The 18,210-nt window shown below is 40.6% G+C and overlaps 1 protein-coding gene across 3 annotated transcripts in view; it reads left to right on the top strand.

The window, feature by feature from the left end:
- SERAC1 (serine active site containing 1) overlaps positions 1 to 18,210 on the top strand; it is a 54,267-nt gene that overhangs the window by 23,863 nt on the left and 12,194 nt on the right. For all 3 annotated transcript variants that reach the window (XM_070376961.1, XM_005900378.3, XM_070376962.1), the window contains 4 exons: positions 1,928 to 2,049; positions 3,175 to 3,303; positions 10,553 to 10,666; positions 12,495 to 12,657. In XM_070376961.1, the coding sequence (XP_070233062.1) occupies positions 1,928 to 2,049; positions 3,175 to 3,303; positions 10,553 to 10,666; positions 12,495 to 12,657 (528 nt within the window). The remainder of the gene's footprint in view (positions 1 to 1,927; positions 2,050 to 3,174; positions 3,304 to 10,552; positions 10,667 to 12,494; positions 12,658 to 18,210) is intronic.

The raw sequence follows: 18,210 nt of genomic DNA, 5'->3' as shown, positions 1-18,210 counted from the left end.
TATGGATGTGAAAGTTGGACTATAAAGAAAGCTAAGCACCAGAGAATTGATGCTTTTGAACTATGGTGTTGGAGAAGACTCTTGAGAGTCCCTTGGACTGCAAGGAGATCCAACCAGTCAATCCTAAAGGAAATCAGTCCTGAATCTTCATTGGAAGGACTGATGCTGAAGCTGAAGCTCCAGTACTTTGGCCACCTGATGCGAAAAACTGACTTATTGGAAAAGACCTTGATGCTGGGAAAGAATGAAGGCAGGAGGAGAAGGGGACGACAGAGGATGAGATGGCTAGATGGCATCACCGACTTGATAGATATGAGTTTGAGCAAGCTCTGGGAGTTGGTGATGGACAGGGAAGCCTGGCATGCTGCAGTCCATGGGGTCGCAAAGAGTCGGACACAACTGAGTGACTGAACTGAACTAGCTCAGTGGAGAATGTGAGTGGCGGTTTAGAATAAAAATCTGTTTCAAAATCTGCCTTCCAAGACTCCATTCAGATTTCTGCTCCATCAGAAACATCAAAGTTGGAGCCCTGGCATGTAGATTTTGAAAAAGTTCCACACTTGATTCTTACACCCAGGTTACATAGGGCTATTATTAAAAATAATGTCTCCTCCAGTGGTTGCAGGTTTTGTTTTTTTTTTTTTTGACACATGTCTTAATCCATTTGGGATGCTGTAGCAAAATGCCATAGACTAGGTGGCTTATTTTGGGCTTCCCTGGTGGCTCAGATGGTAAAGAATACGCCTGCAATGTGGGAGACCTGGGTTTGATCCTGGGCTGGAAAGATCCCCTGGAGAAGGGAACGGCTACTCACTCCAGTATTCTGGCCTGGAGAATTCCATGGATTATATAGTCCATGGGGTTGCAAAGAGTCAGATACGACTGAGCGACTTTCACTTTTCAGGTAGCTTATAAACAACAGAAATTTATTTCTCACGGTTTTCTGGAGGCCGAGAAATACAAGATCAGGGCAGCAGACTTGGCACCCTGGTGTCTGGTAAGGATGGAGGGTCCCTTTTACAGGAGCACTAATCCTAGTCATGAGCGCTGCACATCACCTTGCAAAGGCCCTACCTCCAAATCCCATGACATTAGGGATTAGGTTCCAACACATGAATTTGGGAGGGACACAAACATTCACTCTATAGCAATACATAAAGAATGGAACAGTGAAATCATGAAGGCTAAACCAAAGTACTGCTATCTGGGACCTCAGATTATTAATCAGCATCATGAAATGCCAGAGCACCATAGCAGTACCAGGGGATGATGGATCTAAATGGAACCGCAGGCTTTTGTTGATGGTGTTCAGTTGCTAAGTCATGTCTGACTCTTTGCTACGCTGGACTGTAGCATGCCAGGCTCCTCTTTCCTTCACTGTCTCCCGGAGTTTGCTCAAACTCATGTTCATTGAGTCAGTGATGCTATCTAACCATCTCATCCTCTGCCACCCCCTTCTTCTGCCTTCAGTCTTTCCCAGCATCATGGTCTTTTTCAATGAGTTGGCTCTTTGCATCAGGTGACCAAAGTATTAGAGCTTCAACATCAGTCCTTCTAATGAATATTTAGGATTGAGTTCCTTTAGGATTGACTGGTTTGATCTCCTTGCAGGGTTTTCTGTAGTGATCAAAATAGCTTTTGAATGCTGGAATTTCTTTTTTAAAGGAGAAGAAATTAAATTGGTTCTGATCTATCAGGTTTCACATTTGAGGTTTATTTTTTCAAAAAGGTTAGTTAGACTGTGATATGTCTAGATATGTGTTGAAAATCAGATCAGTCATGGAAATGTTGGATATTTCGCTTATTGGTATTGTAAATGCAGCAAAATTTTGAATTATAAACTTATAGTTTAAAAATTATGTTCTTCATTTAATCTTTGAAACAACCATAGCCTAAGTTGGGTGCTAACAGCATACTTCTGCAATAGATTACCAGTACAGGATAATCGCTCAAGCCTGTGATATGAGAACTCTTACTGGTTTGGCACGAAGCAAAGACAGTGATCTTCGGTTTTTTCTCCGCCCTCCTCCCCTGCCATCTTTAAAAGAAGTAAGTAAAAATAATCTGCTGAGTGAAAAAAAGTTTAATATATCATCTTCACTTTGGGTGCAAAATAACAATTCAAAAAATAATTTTTTGGCTGCTTCTCACAAGCAGGTTAGTTAGGGTGTAAACCTGCAATTGTAGCTTCCATTCCAAGGTTTCTTGATTCCTCAGGAGGTGCTATTTCTCCTAAATTATTTTCCTCTTTGTGGAGTTGGGAGTCTCTTTTTACCAGAGGGTGGCTTCTTAGCATATCAGCATCCATCAATTGGTCCTTTGTACTAAGATTGTTATAGATTGGTTTTTCTCAATCTCAACACTACTGACATTTTGGGTCAAATAATTCTTTGTTGTTGGAAGATGTTCTGTACACAGTGGCAGCTACTCCCTGGATGACAGTAGCACCCCCCAATTGTAACAACCGAAAATGTCTCCAGATATTTCTAAATATTTCCTAGTCTGCAAAACAGCCCCTGAGAAGCACTGCATTTAGATACTAATGTATTACCATGTTGTTGTTCAGTCGCCAAGTCGTGTCCGACTCTTTGAGACCCCATGGACTGCAGCACACCAGGTCTCCCTGTATTAGTATACAATAATATTAATTATAGTGGTTAATTAATAATAAATAATAGTGGTTAATTAATAACAATGGTTAATTGTTAACCACTAATAAAGATATTAGAGCATGTTCCCTAAGTGCTTTTCCTAGGCTTTCCTAGAAAGTGAAAATCTGAAAACTTTGCCATGAGTTTTTGAAAAACAGAAAAAAACTATACTAGACGTAAGTTATTAGTGAAAATCAGAACAATAGGAACAAGTTGTGGATATTAAAAAGCCAGCTTTAATTAGAGAGAATATAGTAATTCATTTTGAGTCAAGATGTGAAGTGGCCCATGAGGTGAAATCTTGAGCGATAAATTGCAGTAGGTCTTTCAGGCTGAGGTAGTAGACAGGAAAGTATGGAATTCAAAATTAAACAGTCCCCTTTTACCAGGGTGGGTGACCGGCTGCAAGACTAAAAGCACTGATTTACCTCTACTGTTTTGTTTTGGCTTAGATTCTTTGGGTGCTTTTCATTATACTCAATTGTTGAATTTAGTTATGAAGAATTTTTTCCCTTTATTTCAGGATTCTTCCACTGAAGAAGAGCTCAGGCACCTGCTGGCTTCTTTACCTCAAACAGACCTGGACGAGTGTATCCAGTGTTTTACAGCTTTGGCTCTGAGTGAGAGCAGTCAAAGTCTAGCTGCTCAGAAGGTTAGCCCTTCTATTCAGTTAGTAAATACCCTTGAGTGTCCACTTTTCTAAAATGTTGTGCTAGAGGCTAGCACTTAGAGCTGTAGGGCAGTCATTCATCTAGGAACTGAATACTTCTGATTCCTGGTTGTCTGCCACATCCTGGGCTTGGTGTTCAGGATAACGGGAGACAGTTAATAAACAAAGTTACAGAGCGTGTAAGAGAGATCCAGGATCCCATCACTCTTTGTAAGAGGCCATGTTCAAAAAGCTCTATAGGATGTCCTCTGAAGTTGGATCTTGAAGAATGAATAGGTAGTAACCGACAAGGCTATTAAACATTACCTCTATGTTGGTGATGCCTGAATTCAACTTCTCTAACCTGTGTTCTCACCTAAGCTCTAGGTTTAAATATTGCAGCCTCCTTCTTGATGTCTCTACATGGATGTTTAACAGGCATCCCAACTATACGTACTGAACTCTCCCTCCCTCCCTCCACAAAGCTCTTCCTCCCCTAGTCTGTTTTGTTTCAGTAGAGGGCAGAGCATCCATGTAGTTGCTTAAGCTAAAGCCTAGGGATTCTTGATTCTTTTCTTCCATGTTCATCTGATCAGCAGTTAGTGTAAGCTGTTCCTTCACATATGCCTTGAATCCATGGTCTCACCATCCTCACTGTAGCCACTTACTCCTGGCCACCGTCATCTCTTCCTCATAGTGTCCTGTTCCTTCATCCTGGTTCTGTTCTTCCCTTCATTTAAAAATAATTTTAAAGTCTCTTTTTTTATTTCAGTTTACTGGGGTGTTGATTCCTATTTGTGGAGGCTCCCCGATATATTATATTGTGGATTAACACACGTTAATCATTTTTACTGTGAGCTTATCTTTAGCTAGACTGATTGTTTTCTATGGGAGTCCCAAGTACCTCACATTCTAAATTTATTGCTACGGAGAAGTTTTTATGTTTGCTTCTTTTGGATACCCCAAGGGTTCACTATAATGGGACTAATTTTTTTTTATATTAATTCCTTAGCTTGGAATTTCTAGAGCACATTGGTAGTGTGAATTCACATACATCTGTGGATGATACAGATTGTGGTTGTGATTTCCCACTTAAAGCCCAGCAGAGACAGGTTTCTTGCTCATGGGCTGGTGAGCACAGTTTTTCTAGACTGTCTTATAGACAAGGAGGCAAACTTTGCAGGGTTCTCTCTTTAAATAGAGATCTTGGATCTAGCTCCCAGAGAACATGAGACTCAAACCCCATCTTCTTCGGTGATGTGACCCCTGAACACGTGTTACTATCCCATCCTCAGGGGCCTGCAAGCATTCTACCTCATCACCGATGTGCTGACCCATCACCGATGTGCTGACCACTTCTGCTGAACATTGTTTTCAGTTCTAGCACCCAGGGGTTTCCCTTTATTTCTTTTTTATTTTCTTTAGAGCTTAACTTTGTTTCAAAATAGTTTTGCTATATTTTATTAAGCATGCTTGTCATGGGAGGGGCTCAGTATGTTAACTAAAGAAAAAATCACAACCTAAAGTTCCAGGTTAAGTTTTATTTGGGGAACTTATTGAGGATTGTAGCTAAGGTAGCTCCAAGGAACTGCTCCACAGAGGTGAGGAAGGAGCCAGGGTATATGAGTTTTTGTTGGGAAAAAAACCCTGCGGTTGAACACCAAAGATTATTGCTAATCTCTCTCTCTCTCTCTCTCTCTCTCTCACACACACACACACACACACACACACACACACACAAACACATCATGAGTTAAAAATCTGGGCTCATTGAAATTATTCATTAGATATGCATCTTTATCACCTCGGGCCAGTATCCAGAGTGCGGACTTTTCTCTGTTTCCCTCCATCCGGAATTCCCCCAGGGCACACAGTGGGTAGCCTGTGCCGCAGTGGCTGATGGCTTGATGGTGGGTACATTTTTTGTTTAGTGTAATGATAGGCTACATTCTTTGTCCGTACCTGGGAGCCAAGTTCACCTTCTTGCTGCATCTAGAAAGCTTCCTTATCATGTCTCCATCACCTCGACACTGCTTCAACCTCCAACTTCTGTCTCCAGTTCTGTGTCCTCAGCAGCTGCAGTGATTTAAAAACAAAACACAAGTTCAATCAGGTCACACTCCTGCTTGGAGCCCTTCAAATGGCTCCCCGTTGCACATTAAACCTGAACCCCTCACTGTGATCCAGGCACGGACTGGCCTGTGTTTTACCGGTGTGCCTGCCCCTAGGAGTGGTGAGGAGATTGACAGGAAGGCGCCACTGGGCACAGATGTAAAGTTTGTTTGGTGGCAAAGAGGCTGAAAACTGAAGGAGACCACACTTAGGTGAGGAAGGCGGTGTTTGCACCGTGGTCAGAGCTCTTAGAGTGCTCCCCGGGGAAGCTCCACTCCTTGGGAGTAAGACTACTTTCAGACAGGAAAAGCCATCACTTCCGATGGAGGTGTCTGTTATCTCCCCGAAACCCTTACTCCTGCTGTTCTAGCCACGGCCTGTTGACCAGATGTGAACACCTGGCATAAAACCACCCATACGTCGCAGAGGGCTTCTCGGTGAATCACAGCAGCCTCCTAAACAGACTCCCGCTCCGGCCTGCCCAGCGTGGTCACTGGCTTCCACTGTTCCTCTGCTATCATCTCAGCAAGACTTCTGTCTTCCAAAAATAACTCTTACAACAGAAGAGACCCACAGACCTAGAGATCGAACTTAACGGTTGTCACGGGGAAGGGACAGTTAGGGAGTCTGAGATGGTCATGTACACACTGCTGTATTTAAAATGGATCACCAACAAGAACCTACTGTACAGCACAGGGAGCTTGGCTCTGTTACGTGGCAGGGTAGATGGGAAGTTGGGGGAGAATGGATACAGGTATGTGTATGGCTGAGTCCCTTCACTGTTTACCTGAAACTATCCCAATATTGTTTGTTGATCAGTTACACCCCAATACAAAATAAAAAGTTAAAAAGAATAGCTCTTACATCTCTAAGAGAAACCAAACAAATTATAGTCACTATTACTATATTAATTACATAATCAACTCAGTGAGGAGAAAGCATTTTATCAGTGAAACAAATGCATTTTGTTTGCATTTGTTTTGCAATAAAAATGCAATAAAATAAAAAGCATTATCAGTAAAACAAATCATAGTATTCTGTATTCTTTTACCAATTGAACTGCCAGCTAAAAATTTGCACTTGCTATCTGCCTCCACAAGGATTAAGTCACTGACCACGGTAGCCACTATCAACACACCCCGAAGGCAGTTCAGGGTGGAGATCAGGAATGAGGCCCTCTGTGCTCTGGGGAAAACTGGCAGAACAGGCCTTCAGATAGATATTTTTAGGAAAAGATTTTATGAGCCCAAGTTCTCGCATGTCCTCTTATCTAGAAAAGCAGTAAAATCATTAACAGTGTCATGCGCTCCTCACTTCGGCCTCTGCCATAGTGTGTCATTAAAACCACATAAAATGCTGGCCTTCCCCCCTGCCTCTGTTCCTCAGAACTATCTGAGACGCTCTCTCTCCAGGCTACAGTCCTCATTTTTCCCCAAATAAAACTTCACTCACAACTCTCACATTATTCATTTTTTTCCAGACAGCTTGTCTTTCCCTCATTTCCGTTTTTATGAGAAATTAGGGACATACTAGTAGCTATGACTTCTCTAGCCCATGTTTTACAATTTCTCCTTTGGGCCGTGTCTTGGAATCGCTCAAATGAAGTGTAATCATCGTTTTCCTTTCGATGCTCAGAGCGTCACTGCCTGGCCACCAGAGCCTGTTCCTCGTTGTCCTTTTTAATTCTATCCCCAAGGTAGCTGTGAGAGCACCTGTGTTTTCTGATGGTGAGAGGTCCCTGGCTCTTCTCGATTCTTCCTGCCTCCCACAGGGCATCCCACGGCTTCCGTCTCCCACGACTTCTCTTTCAACTTCTGTCCTCACTCCCCTGCAGAGCTCCTGCTACCTGGCCTGGAGTTCCTCATTTTTCAGCACCAAAGATTTTCTTCTGCTCATGACTATTCAGTTGACATCCCTCTGCCTTCTCTAGTGTTCTGTCACCTTCTACAGGATGTCCTCACCTTTCGCTAAGTGAAGAGAGTTCATGGTGTAACACGTTGTACCACTTCCTTGCTACCTGGACATCATGGCCTCAGCCAGCAGTTTAGAGGAGTAGCCCATCTTTAGTTAGTTTCGTATTGAAATCAGTAACTTTAGTTCTGAGATCCCATCTCATCAGACCAGTGAGCAACTCCACTTCAGTTACTCTTACTCCCAGTTTAGTCAGGCTCTGGTTTTTTTGTAAGTTGGGGGAAGGAGTGGGAGGCACGCCCGTCTGGTTTTTAGTGATCTGACCAGTTATGACAGACCTGTCCCGTGACAGTCCCCGTCCCGTGACAGTCCCCAAGCCCCCTTCAGTGGGGCAGTGGGGGCTGCAGCTTCTCTACAACACTGCTCACGTGCAGAGGTCCCTCTGGGCTTAGCGGACAGCCTGCAGTTAGGATTGGGTTCAGAGCCTGGCTTCTTAACCTCTGCACACCATGGATCCCTCTGGTGACTTGATAAAGCCTATGAACTCATTTCTAGGTGCTTAAAATACATAGGATTACACGGGAGACCGACTATATTGAAATACTATTATCCAATTTACAAATTTGTAAAGTATGTACTTTAATTACAAACTTAAAGAATTGCAACAATAATATATTTCAGTAGACTTGTCAGTTATTCCTAGTTTATCCCATTTGTTTTATCATTCCCCATTTACTCTCCATATATATGTGTGTATATTTTTTTTTTCTTTTTTTTTTTGTTGCGCTGGGTCTTCATCACTGCACAGGCTTTCTCTAGTTGTGGTGAGCAGGGGCTCCTCTCTAGTTGCAGTGCTCGGTCTTCTCGTTGCAGTGGCTTCTCTTGATACAGAGCACAGGCTCTTGGATCTTAGAGCGCGGGCTTCAGTGGTTGCTGCACGCAAGCTCAGTAGTTGTGGCGCGTGGGCCCAGTTGCTTTGAGGCATGTGGAATCTTCCTGGGCCAGGGATCGAACCCATGTACCCTGCATTGGCCGGTGAATTCTTATCCACTGTACCACCAGGGAAGCCCTATAGATATATTTTTTCTATGTCTGTTTTTACGCACGTTTACAGTTTTCCACCCTGTGCCTTTTGAGAGTTAGATGCAGGGTCAGTTTGGGGTCACCAGTGTGAGAATATGCAGTTGGCATTCAAAGGAACCATGAGCATGATGCTGTTTTCAGGCAGCTGCAGCAAGTGACGTGTGGTGGGGAAAAGATGCACCTTCTATTATTTGCAGGGCTTCGCTGGTGGCTCAGACGGTAAAGCATCTGCCTGCAATGCGGGAGACCCAGGTTCGATCGCTGGGTCAGGAAGATCCCCTGGAGAAGGGAATGGCAACCCACTCCAGTACTCTGGCCTGGAGAATCCCACAGATGGAGGAGCCTGGTAGGCTACAGTCCATGGGGTCGCAAAGGGTTGGACACGACTGAGCGACGTCCCTTTTCTTTCTTTTCTATTGTTGGCAGAGGCGCACAGACTGCTGCTGTCACTGTGGCTTTTTATCTTTGTTGGTAATTGAACACAATGAAAAGTTTCACTTAAGGGTTAGGAAAGTTAAAGAGACAATTTTTTCCCATCCAAGCTTACATCCTCTCTTCCCCAAATTCTCTATACCCCAGACCCTTAAGGATAACCTGGGTTACAAACTCGTGCTTTAGAATGAACGTCATTTATGCCCAGTGAGTCTGAACAAGTTGCAGAGCTCTAAGGTTGTAATTTTTTATGAAGAAACACTAGAGATTAGCTCTCACATGTATTAAAAGGAAGGGACCCGCAGTTAGAGGCAGTATCAAAACCCCCCACCCCCCTGCACCCCACCCACCCTGGTGATGATTTGGCTTCCCTGCTTTTACTTTCTCAGTTCACTGGGAGAACTGGGTCGGTGAGCAGGAAAGCGCTTCTCAGCTTTAATGGTCACCTACTCCCACTGCTAAAGCCTGGGAAATTTGCTGACTGTACTTCTGGAGGGAGGCCAGGCAGGAATGGTCCTTGGTCTTCTACCATCCCACATGTTACCATCAAGATTGCTCCTCCTCTGATGTCAGGATCCAGGTTTGTCTTGTTTGGTTTTTCTTACCATTGGACACTCCCAGTCACCTTGTCTCCAGGTTCAGCCTCTGTTGGAGACCTCAGAGCCCAAGGGTGCAAACAGGATGCAAACATTTGGACAGTGTAGACTGTGACTTCTTTTTGATCCAATATGACAAACCGCCTGGGGTCAAGAGAACAGTGGATGTGGTGCAGTGGTTTTTCCATTGTGAAGCTTTTGTGGTCTTGGTTTAAGGACAATCCAGCAATGTTGGGCACTGTTTCATATATTTTAGAGGCATTATATTTCTTTTCCTAAGAACTTTCTGCTTCTGACTGTTGCTCATTTTTCCATAGCCTTGTTGGTATTTTCTCACTGATTTGTGGGCGATCATCGCATGTTAGCAATCTGCTGTAAGAACTGAAATTTTCCTTTCCCAGTTTATTTTTGTGTTTTAGTATCTACAAGGACTAGTCCCCACTACTCCTCTCCTTCGTAATTTTCCTAACTCTTCTGTTTATTCTTCCATGTGAATTTGAATTTCAACTTAAGAAGACTTAAAAGCTTTCTCTCTCTCTCTTTTGGCTGTGCTGCATGGCTTTCAGGATCTTAGCTCCCCAACCAGGGATTAAACCCCGACCCTGGCAGTGAAAGCGCCAAGCCCTAACCACTGGACTGCCGGGGAATTTGTGCCCCACCCCCCCTTTTTAAATTAAAAGCTCTTTGAGCAGTTGTTATTGTCTGTATTTTAACTTTTTTGAGTAATGCCTTTTCTATCATTCTTATTGATAGATTTTAGCTAGACTCTACTGGCATAATCTGACACCAGAACACCATTTGTTCAGCCCTGGCTTTTCTTACCGGGTGAAGATTTGTGTGTTAGTCTCTGTACTTTCAGATAAGAGGACACAGAGGAAAGAACTGAGAAGCTCAAAGACCGCTGTCTTCTAAGAATAATCCCACATGTTTTCTAGTCTAGCAACAGTTTGCATAATGAAAGTTCCCTGTAAGTCTCTGAAATATTTTGAGTCCTACATATTAGTTCTTTCTAATTACTATATATAGTACAGAGGTTTTTGTTTGTTTGTTTGTTTTTTGTGAAACAAAAAATATTAGGCCCTTTTTTTCACTAAGAATTTTGATCATCTCATTGTCAGGGTGGTTTATGGTGTTTCGGAGGAAATGGACTTCCTTATGCGGAAAGTTTTGGAGAAGTTCCTTCAGCTACAGTGGAAATGTTCTGTTTGGAAGCTTTAGTAAAGCATTCTGAGGTAAGTTACATTTTCAAAATATGGTCACATTTTATGATCACATTGAAAACATTATACATGTTGATTCATTCAAGGGAAGTAATTCTAATTTTTTATAAAAGAAAAAAAATTTTTTTTGCTTGTTTTCCTGCTTTTTTCTCAATTATTAGCATTGATAATCATGATTTAGCACCAACACATGAATTTCATCTTTGCTAAGTATTTCTAAAAATGGATTTAATCTCAAGTGTACATAAAGCAACCTGTTGTCTAAATATAGCATTTACCTTTCAATTATGCTGTCTTCCATTACCTTTCTCAGATAGTTTTTACAAGTAATATTATCAATAATATTAAAATTTACAAGTATTATTATTTAACTGGAGTTAATTTCCAGTTAAAATATGTGCCAAAGATGTAAGACAGGAAAAAAGTAAATACTTGGTAAAAGTATCTACTTGACCATAGCCTTCAATTTTAACCATAGCATGTATATGTCAATGATTTTTAAAACTTTTTTTTGCATTATGACAACGTTTCTATCATGATCATGGTTTGGTTTTATAAAGAAAAAAGCAACAAACTGTGGTGCTCAAGCATTAGTACATAAAAATTATCCAGGAAGCATGCTTAAAATGCACATTCCTACTCACCTCTGGCCATTTGAATGGAGTCGATGTGCGGTGGGGTCCAGGAGTTCACATTGGTAACAGGCACTCCTGGTGAGGCTGATGCAGGCGGGTCATCCCACATCATGAGAATCGGCTCTAAATGCTCCCGTTTAACTGAGAACCGTTAGACACGGCACAGAAGCGCAGTGCTCATCTCAGCTCCCACTGGTGGAATCAGGAATGAGCACCAGGGTCTTGAGTGTTCCCTGAAAAGGGAACGTGGGAGAAGCAGCTTAACTGTTTTGTGACTTATGACTGTTGTCTGAAATAACAGGTGCATCTGTAGTAGTAGGTCCAGTGCACAGAACGTAACAGTTTCCTTTCCAGAAACTTCTCAATGTATGACATATCTCACTGATACATGTCCCAAAGGCATACTTTTAAATGCATTTAAAATGTGGTGAAATTTAATAAGAATTTAGAAAGGGAAAGTCATTGCATCTACAGGACATGGTGTCACATAAGTGATAAAACTAAGTGCTGGCAAAAAGAGCAAGACCACCCTGGGGATCGTGGCAGACTGTCCTGGGTCAGTTCTGTCGTCTTACCTTAATCCATAGATTTCCTTTGGCTTTCTTTGATCTCTTTTCTCCGTTAAAAGTGCACATCCCCTTTTCTTTCTAATTTTTACCTGATCTTTCTCTTTTAAAAACATGTTCAACTCTTAAGTTTGAGGTGAGCATGCCTCTCCGAGCACTGCCCGCTCAGGCTATGGGCTTGTGTGGGATCACAGATGTTGCTTATCTGTATCTGGGAGTTCATATAGACAGAAGCAACATCTGCCATTTACACAGGGGTTATTTCCTGGCATCAGGTGGCAGGTTTCTCAAGGGGAGAAGACCCTTTAATGTAGTTTGAAACCAATCAAAATATCCATATATACTGAAACAATTCTGAAATAATGATATCATGGTTCCATCCAACCAAGAGCTAAGCAGAATGACTTTTAAGAATAAAAATGTCACAAGTCCTAGTGGCCTTCATTTTCCAGTGATTTTTAAAGCACTTCCACGCAGATGGGGGTTGGCTGATATATTTGAGCTGAGCTGAGAGTTTGGGGGTCTCCCTGGGTCTCTTCCTTGAGCAGGAGCCACCTGGCTGCCCGCCAGCATGCTCTTGTCACCTGGTTAGTGAACTTGTACAACGTAAAGTGAGCTTTCATTAATTTATTGTGCTAGATACCCACACATTGTGATAAAATTGAAGCAAATGGAGGCTTGCAGCTACTGCAGAGGCTGTACCAACTTCACAAGGACTGTCCTAAAGTGCAGAGAAATATAATGCGCATCCTTGGAAATATGGCTTTGAATGAACATCTTCATTCTACTATAGTTCGCTCAGGTAACAACTTTACATACTGAGTATTTGGAATCCAGCCCTCTGTTCTTCTCCCACCTCTACCCCTCCGTCGTGGTACTCTAATTTCTCAACAGACATAAGGCTTTGCTTAGGGTTAGTTTTGGGTCCTTAGAGCATGTCGTTTTAGTAGGGGCAAAGAATTGCTTGAGACATGTGGATAATCCTCACCTACGCTAATCAGTGTGTAGACGGTCATAGGAGAGCAGTTTCGGCCATGACGACCATCTTTGATATGATCTGGGTAACCAAGAGGCATAGTAAGACTAAAGAGAGGTGATATCCCCGCCTTGTAACTAATAAAGCACCTGTGGGGAGATGCTGTGGATGAAATTTCCCACCTGCTCTGGTCTCTGTCATGATGCATCATGATGCCTGCACCATGGTGGTTTTCCAGCTGCAGCATCCCTGCCTCGTTGACAGTTCAGCATTTGGCATTCTGCTGTAAGCAAGAGCCCTTCCTTCTCTGCCTCCTGCCTTTCTTCCTTCTCCCTCCTTTCCTTCTCCCTCCCTCCCTCCCTATCAGTATGGGCACATGGATTCCTAATTTTTCATGGTTTACAACTTCTCACTGTACTTTGATGCCAGATTGTCCCAGCTTTGGTCAGTGGAGCCCAGCCAGCTAGCTCCTGTGTCCTCTGATGTACCCACCTCATTTTGGGAGGCATTCCTTACGTGCTGGTGTAATGACATGTTCCAGGCTTATTTCTTCAGAGAATCCTGTTTCCTTTTAGTGGAGGCTAATTGTTAAGAGACCAAGGTTGGGTGCTAGTTAGATGTGCTTATTGCTCCTGGGATGTCTTTGCTTCTTGGCTTTTTCAGTGGAAGAAGCAGGGTGATATATACAAATAAATGCATACATTTATTTGTAATGTATACATAATGTATACAAATGTATACATACACATATGTAAATATCCATGCATATGTGCACATATGCATGCATGTGTTCAACAATATTTAGTAGAAATGATGAATTTATATTATATTTTCTCTTGTATCTCTCTCCATTTTTTTTTTAATTTATATTTAAGAGTGTCTTGATAAGCAGAAGATTTTAACTTACTGAAGTCTGATACAGGGACCAGCAGACTTTCCTGTAAAGGACCACTTACAGTATTGGTTTTATTTGTTCCTGTTTTTCTTTTTTTAAGGTGGGAACTTAGATCAGTGATTTGAACCTTTTTTCTTGTTTCAGTTATCTATTGCTGTGTATCAAACCACCCCAAACTCACTGGTTAGAACGTCAGTCATATCTTTTGTGCATGAATCTGAAATTCGAGCAAGATTCAGTAGGGAGGGCCTTAACGGGCTCTATGCTACGTCAGCAGGGCAGCTCAACCATGGGATGGAGATTACCCTTTAAAGATTGCTCACTCATACAACTTGTAAATTGGTACCGGCTTTCAGCCTGGAGCTCAGCCAGGGCCAGGAGCATTCGCTTCCTTCAACAGCCACCTTGGGCTTCCTTAAAGCATGGTGGCTGGATTCCAAGGGCAAATTTTCCGAGAAAGAGCCAGGTATAATATGCTCTTTTGCCTTTTACAAAAAAATCAAGCACTGGAAGTAATTTTTGCCAAATCTATTTTTTTTTTTTGCTCCAAATGCTGTTTTATTTATTTATTTTTTAAATTTTATTTTATTTTTAAACTTTACATAATTGTATTAGTTGATTAAAAGCTAGTCACTAAGGCTAATTCATATTTGAGGGGAGAGGATTTAGAAGGGGTTTAGATCCATCCCCTCTTGATGAGAACAGTGTCAAAAGAATTTGAAGACGTTTTAAAATCATTAAATTATTAGTTATTTTAAATAACTAATTAAAATAAATTTAATTTAATCATTAGTTATTTTCTAATATAGGTATTTAGAGCTGTAAATGTCCTCCAACCTGCTTTAGCTGCATCCCTCAAATTTTGTATGTATTTTCATCATTATTCGGTTTGAAATATTTTCCAGTTCTCCTTGTGATTTCTTCTTTGTTTCATGGGTTACTTAAAAGTGTGTTGGAGTAATTTACAAATATTAATGGCTCTCTAGATATCATATGTCTCTGATTTCCAGTTTAATAGTCCAGGCGTTCAAAGAACATACCCTATAAGAGTTTAGTCTTTGGTAATTTGACACTCATGTGATGGCCTGTTTTATGGTCTCTCTTGGTGAACTATTTGCACTTGAAATGAATGAATATCCTGTCGTTGGGTCAAGTGTTTTACAGCGATGGTAACAGTGAAACCAAGCTGGTTGATTATATTATTCAAATCTTCTCCAGATCTTTTGCTTAGTTTTTATCAGTTACCAAGACAAGTTAAATTCTTCAACTGTGATTATAAATTTGTCTGTTTCTCCCTTTAGTTCTCTCAGATTTTTCTTCCTGGTGAATTGTTCCTTTTTTATTAAGTAATTTCTCTATCACTGGTAATACTCCTTTTCTTGGAGTCTACTTTATCAGGTATTAAAATAGCCAGCTGGCCTTTTTTAGTGCTTGCTGTTTGCATTGCATGTCTTTTGTGTTTTTCTCTTTTGCTTTCATTTTGCTGTGCCTAAAAATAAGTACATCTTTCACAGACATCACACACTTACATCTTCTTTAGAAAGTTCAGCTTGATAATCCCCTTTAATTGGAGTGTTTTGTCTGTTTGCCTCTAATATAATCATTGATATTGTTTGGTTATGTCTGTTGTCTTGCATTTTTCCCCCTTTCTGGTTTTTGTTTCTTTTTTTCTCCTTTATTGGCAATTTTGGGGTTACTTGAGTATTGTTTTATATTCTATTCTTTCTCCTCTTTTAGCTTTTTTACAGTATTTAATGTGTGCTTTTTGATTGACTGTATCTTTAACTTATAAGTCTATTCTGAATTCATAGTACACCATTTCAAATATAATGTGAGTGTCTCCAACAGTGTGATTCACTTTATGCCCTCTGCCATCATTTGTGGCACTGTCAAACTCTAATACGTTACAGGCCATAGACATCACAATATATTGTGGTTAGTTTTCTTTTAATAGTCAAGTGATATTTAAAGAATATAAGAAAACAAATTTTATTTACATATTATATCCAGAACTCTACCTGCTTTTCTATCTAAATTTGCATCTGATATCATTTCCCTTCAACCTAAAGACCTGAGTCTGCTGGCAATAAATTCTCTCACCTTTCATTTTCTGAAAATATCTTGACTTTTATTATCCAGGGATAGGTTATTTTCCATGGATAAAAAATACTTTATTGATAATGTGGTTTTGTTTTTTTTTTTCTGTCAGCACTTAAAAAATATCATTCTATTCTCCTTTTTCTTTTGAACATCAATCTTTTATTGATAACAAAGCAGCAGTTTGGGGGCATGTTTCCAAGACACCAAGAGCAGGCTCCTGTCACCATGCTGGTTTGTGTGTGTATTGTCTGATGAGAAGTCTCTTAGGTCCATTTGTTCTCTTATATGATATGTGTCTTTTTTTCCTCTGCCTTCTTTTAAGATTTCAGCAGTTTGACTGTGAAGTATCTAGTCTGTTTTGTTGATCTTACTTGGTGTTCACTGAGCTGACTGTATCTGTGAGTTGATGTTTTTGTTCAAATTTGGAAACTTTACAGATAGTGTATCGTTAGATTTTTTTCTGTCCCCTTTTCTCTCTTTCCTCCTGAAACCTCAATTCTGTATATTAGACCTCTTGATTCTGTTCCACAGGTCACTGAGGCTCTGTCCATATCTTTCCAAACATTTGTTTGTGCTTTCCCTTTCTGTTTTTTAATGTACTTTTATTTAGTATAGTTGAGGTATAGTTGAGGTGCAGTGTTAGATAAGTTTCAGGTATACAGCATAGTAATTCACAATTTTTAACTTGTTAATGTGGTGTGTCACCCTGATGGATTTACAGGTGTAGAAGTGTCTTTGCACCTCTGGGGTAAATCACACTCAGTCATGGTGTATGATTCTTGTACATTGAATTCAGCTTACTAATGTTCCGTTGAGAATTTTGCTTCTATGTTCATCAGTGATACTGGTCTGTTATTTTATTTTTTTGTTATATTTTTGTCTGGTTTTGGCATTAGGGTGATGCTGATCTCGTAGCATGAGTTCAGAAGCATTCCCTTCTCTGCAGTTTTGTGGAATAGATTGAGAAGGATAGGTGTTAACTCTTCTTTAAATGTTTGGTAGGATTCGCCTGTGAAGCCATCTTGTCCTGGACTTTTGTTTGTTGGGAGTTTATTATTATTACTATTGTTACTGATTCAATTTCATTATTGGTATTTGATCTGTGTACATGGCTAAAGTATAAAATCAACTCACTGGACAGTAGGAACAGGATAATTCCATTTAGCAAAAATAAAAGTATATGGAGCTAGGATATATGTATAAATTATTGGTATGTAGTTGAATTTTTAAAAAGGTTTGGAAGGGTATCTACCGGAGTTTTACCTTTGGTTACTTCTGAGGATATAAATGAGAATGGGGAAATGATGGGGATGCTAAAGTTCATTTTTAAATGCTGTTTTTGTTCATTTTTACAATTAAAATATATTCAGAGATTATATAATTTAAAAACAGTAAATATATAAGAAAGACACAAGTTTCCCAAGGAGCAGTTGATGGTTTATAAAGGTGCAGCATTGTAGGCATTGTTAAAATACTCTGTCGACTGAAGAATGCTGTAGAAATGGCTTGTGCCACGCGCTCTACTGTTACCTTTCTTGTGACTCCATTAAAAACGAAGCCATATTTTTGTACATACCAGTAACAAACTTGTATATCTCTCTAGGTAGAATTTTAAAACATTATTTATTATAAAGCATTCTACAACAGATTTTGAAGAGGGGTTTTCTTTAAAATTAGAATATTGTTTAAAAAATTGTTGGGTCTGAAATTTCTTCTGGATTATTAAATAATGGCCTCCTATCATCACAGTGATTCTCAACACTTTGCCACAGAAAGTGGGAGGAGGACATGAGGACAAGCTGCTGTCTATTGAGCACCTGCTGGGCTTGGTAATGGCAGTTTTTATCTAGATTAATGATTAGAACCTTCCTTTGGGTCAAAGGAGCAAAGTAACTTGACTGAGGCTCCATAGCAAGTCAGCAGGGCACAGAAATTGGATGCCCAAGTCTCTCTGACCTCCAAGCCCATGTCCTATTTTATTTTAAATTAAATAATTCATGGGCAGACTCTCACTGTAAATACTTCGGAGAACACAGATACAGAAAAAATTAAACCCACCTTTACAGAGCCCACCCCAATCCCAACTGCCTCCCCTCCTAAGACGTAGTGGCTATTTGTTAGTTTGGTGCCTCTTTTTAGGTCTTTGCGTGTGATGTGTGCACGCATGCGTAGACTTTCATACATACTTATGTACATACTTATGTAACTTTTAAACCACAAAAATATCAAAAAGAAATGCAGTGGTACTGCAGGCAGTATTTCTTTGTCTCCCTTTAAGAAAGTTTTTCCAGTGTTATGTAGAGAATGGGTAAACAAGGTTCCACCGTATTGCATAGGGAACTATACTCAGTCTCCTGAGATAAACAATAAAGGAAGAGAATATG

The sequence above is a fragment of the Bos mutus genome, chromosome 9, assembly GCF_027580195.1.
Source record: "Bos mutus isolate GX-2022 chromosome 9, NWIPB_WYAK_1.1, whole genome shotgun sequence".
Taxonomy (NCBI): Eukaryota; Metazoa; Chordata; class Mammalia; order Artiodactyla; family Bovidae; genus Bos; species Bos mutus.
The sequence above is the reverse complement of the archived record's forward strand: the minus strand, read 5'-3'. Positions and strand labels throughout refer to the sequence as shown.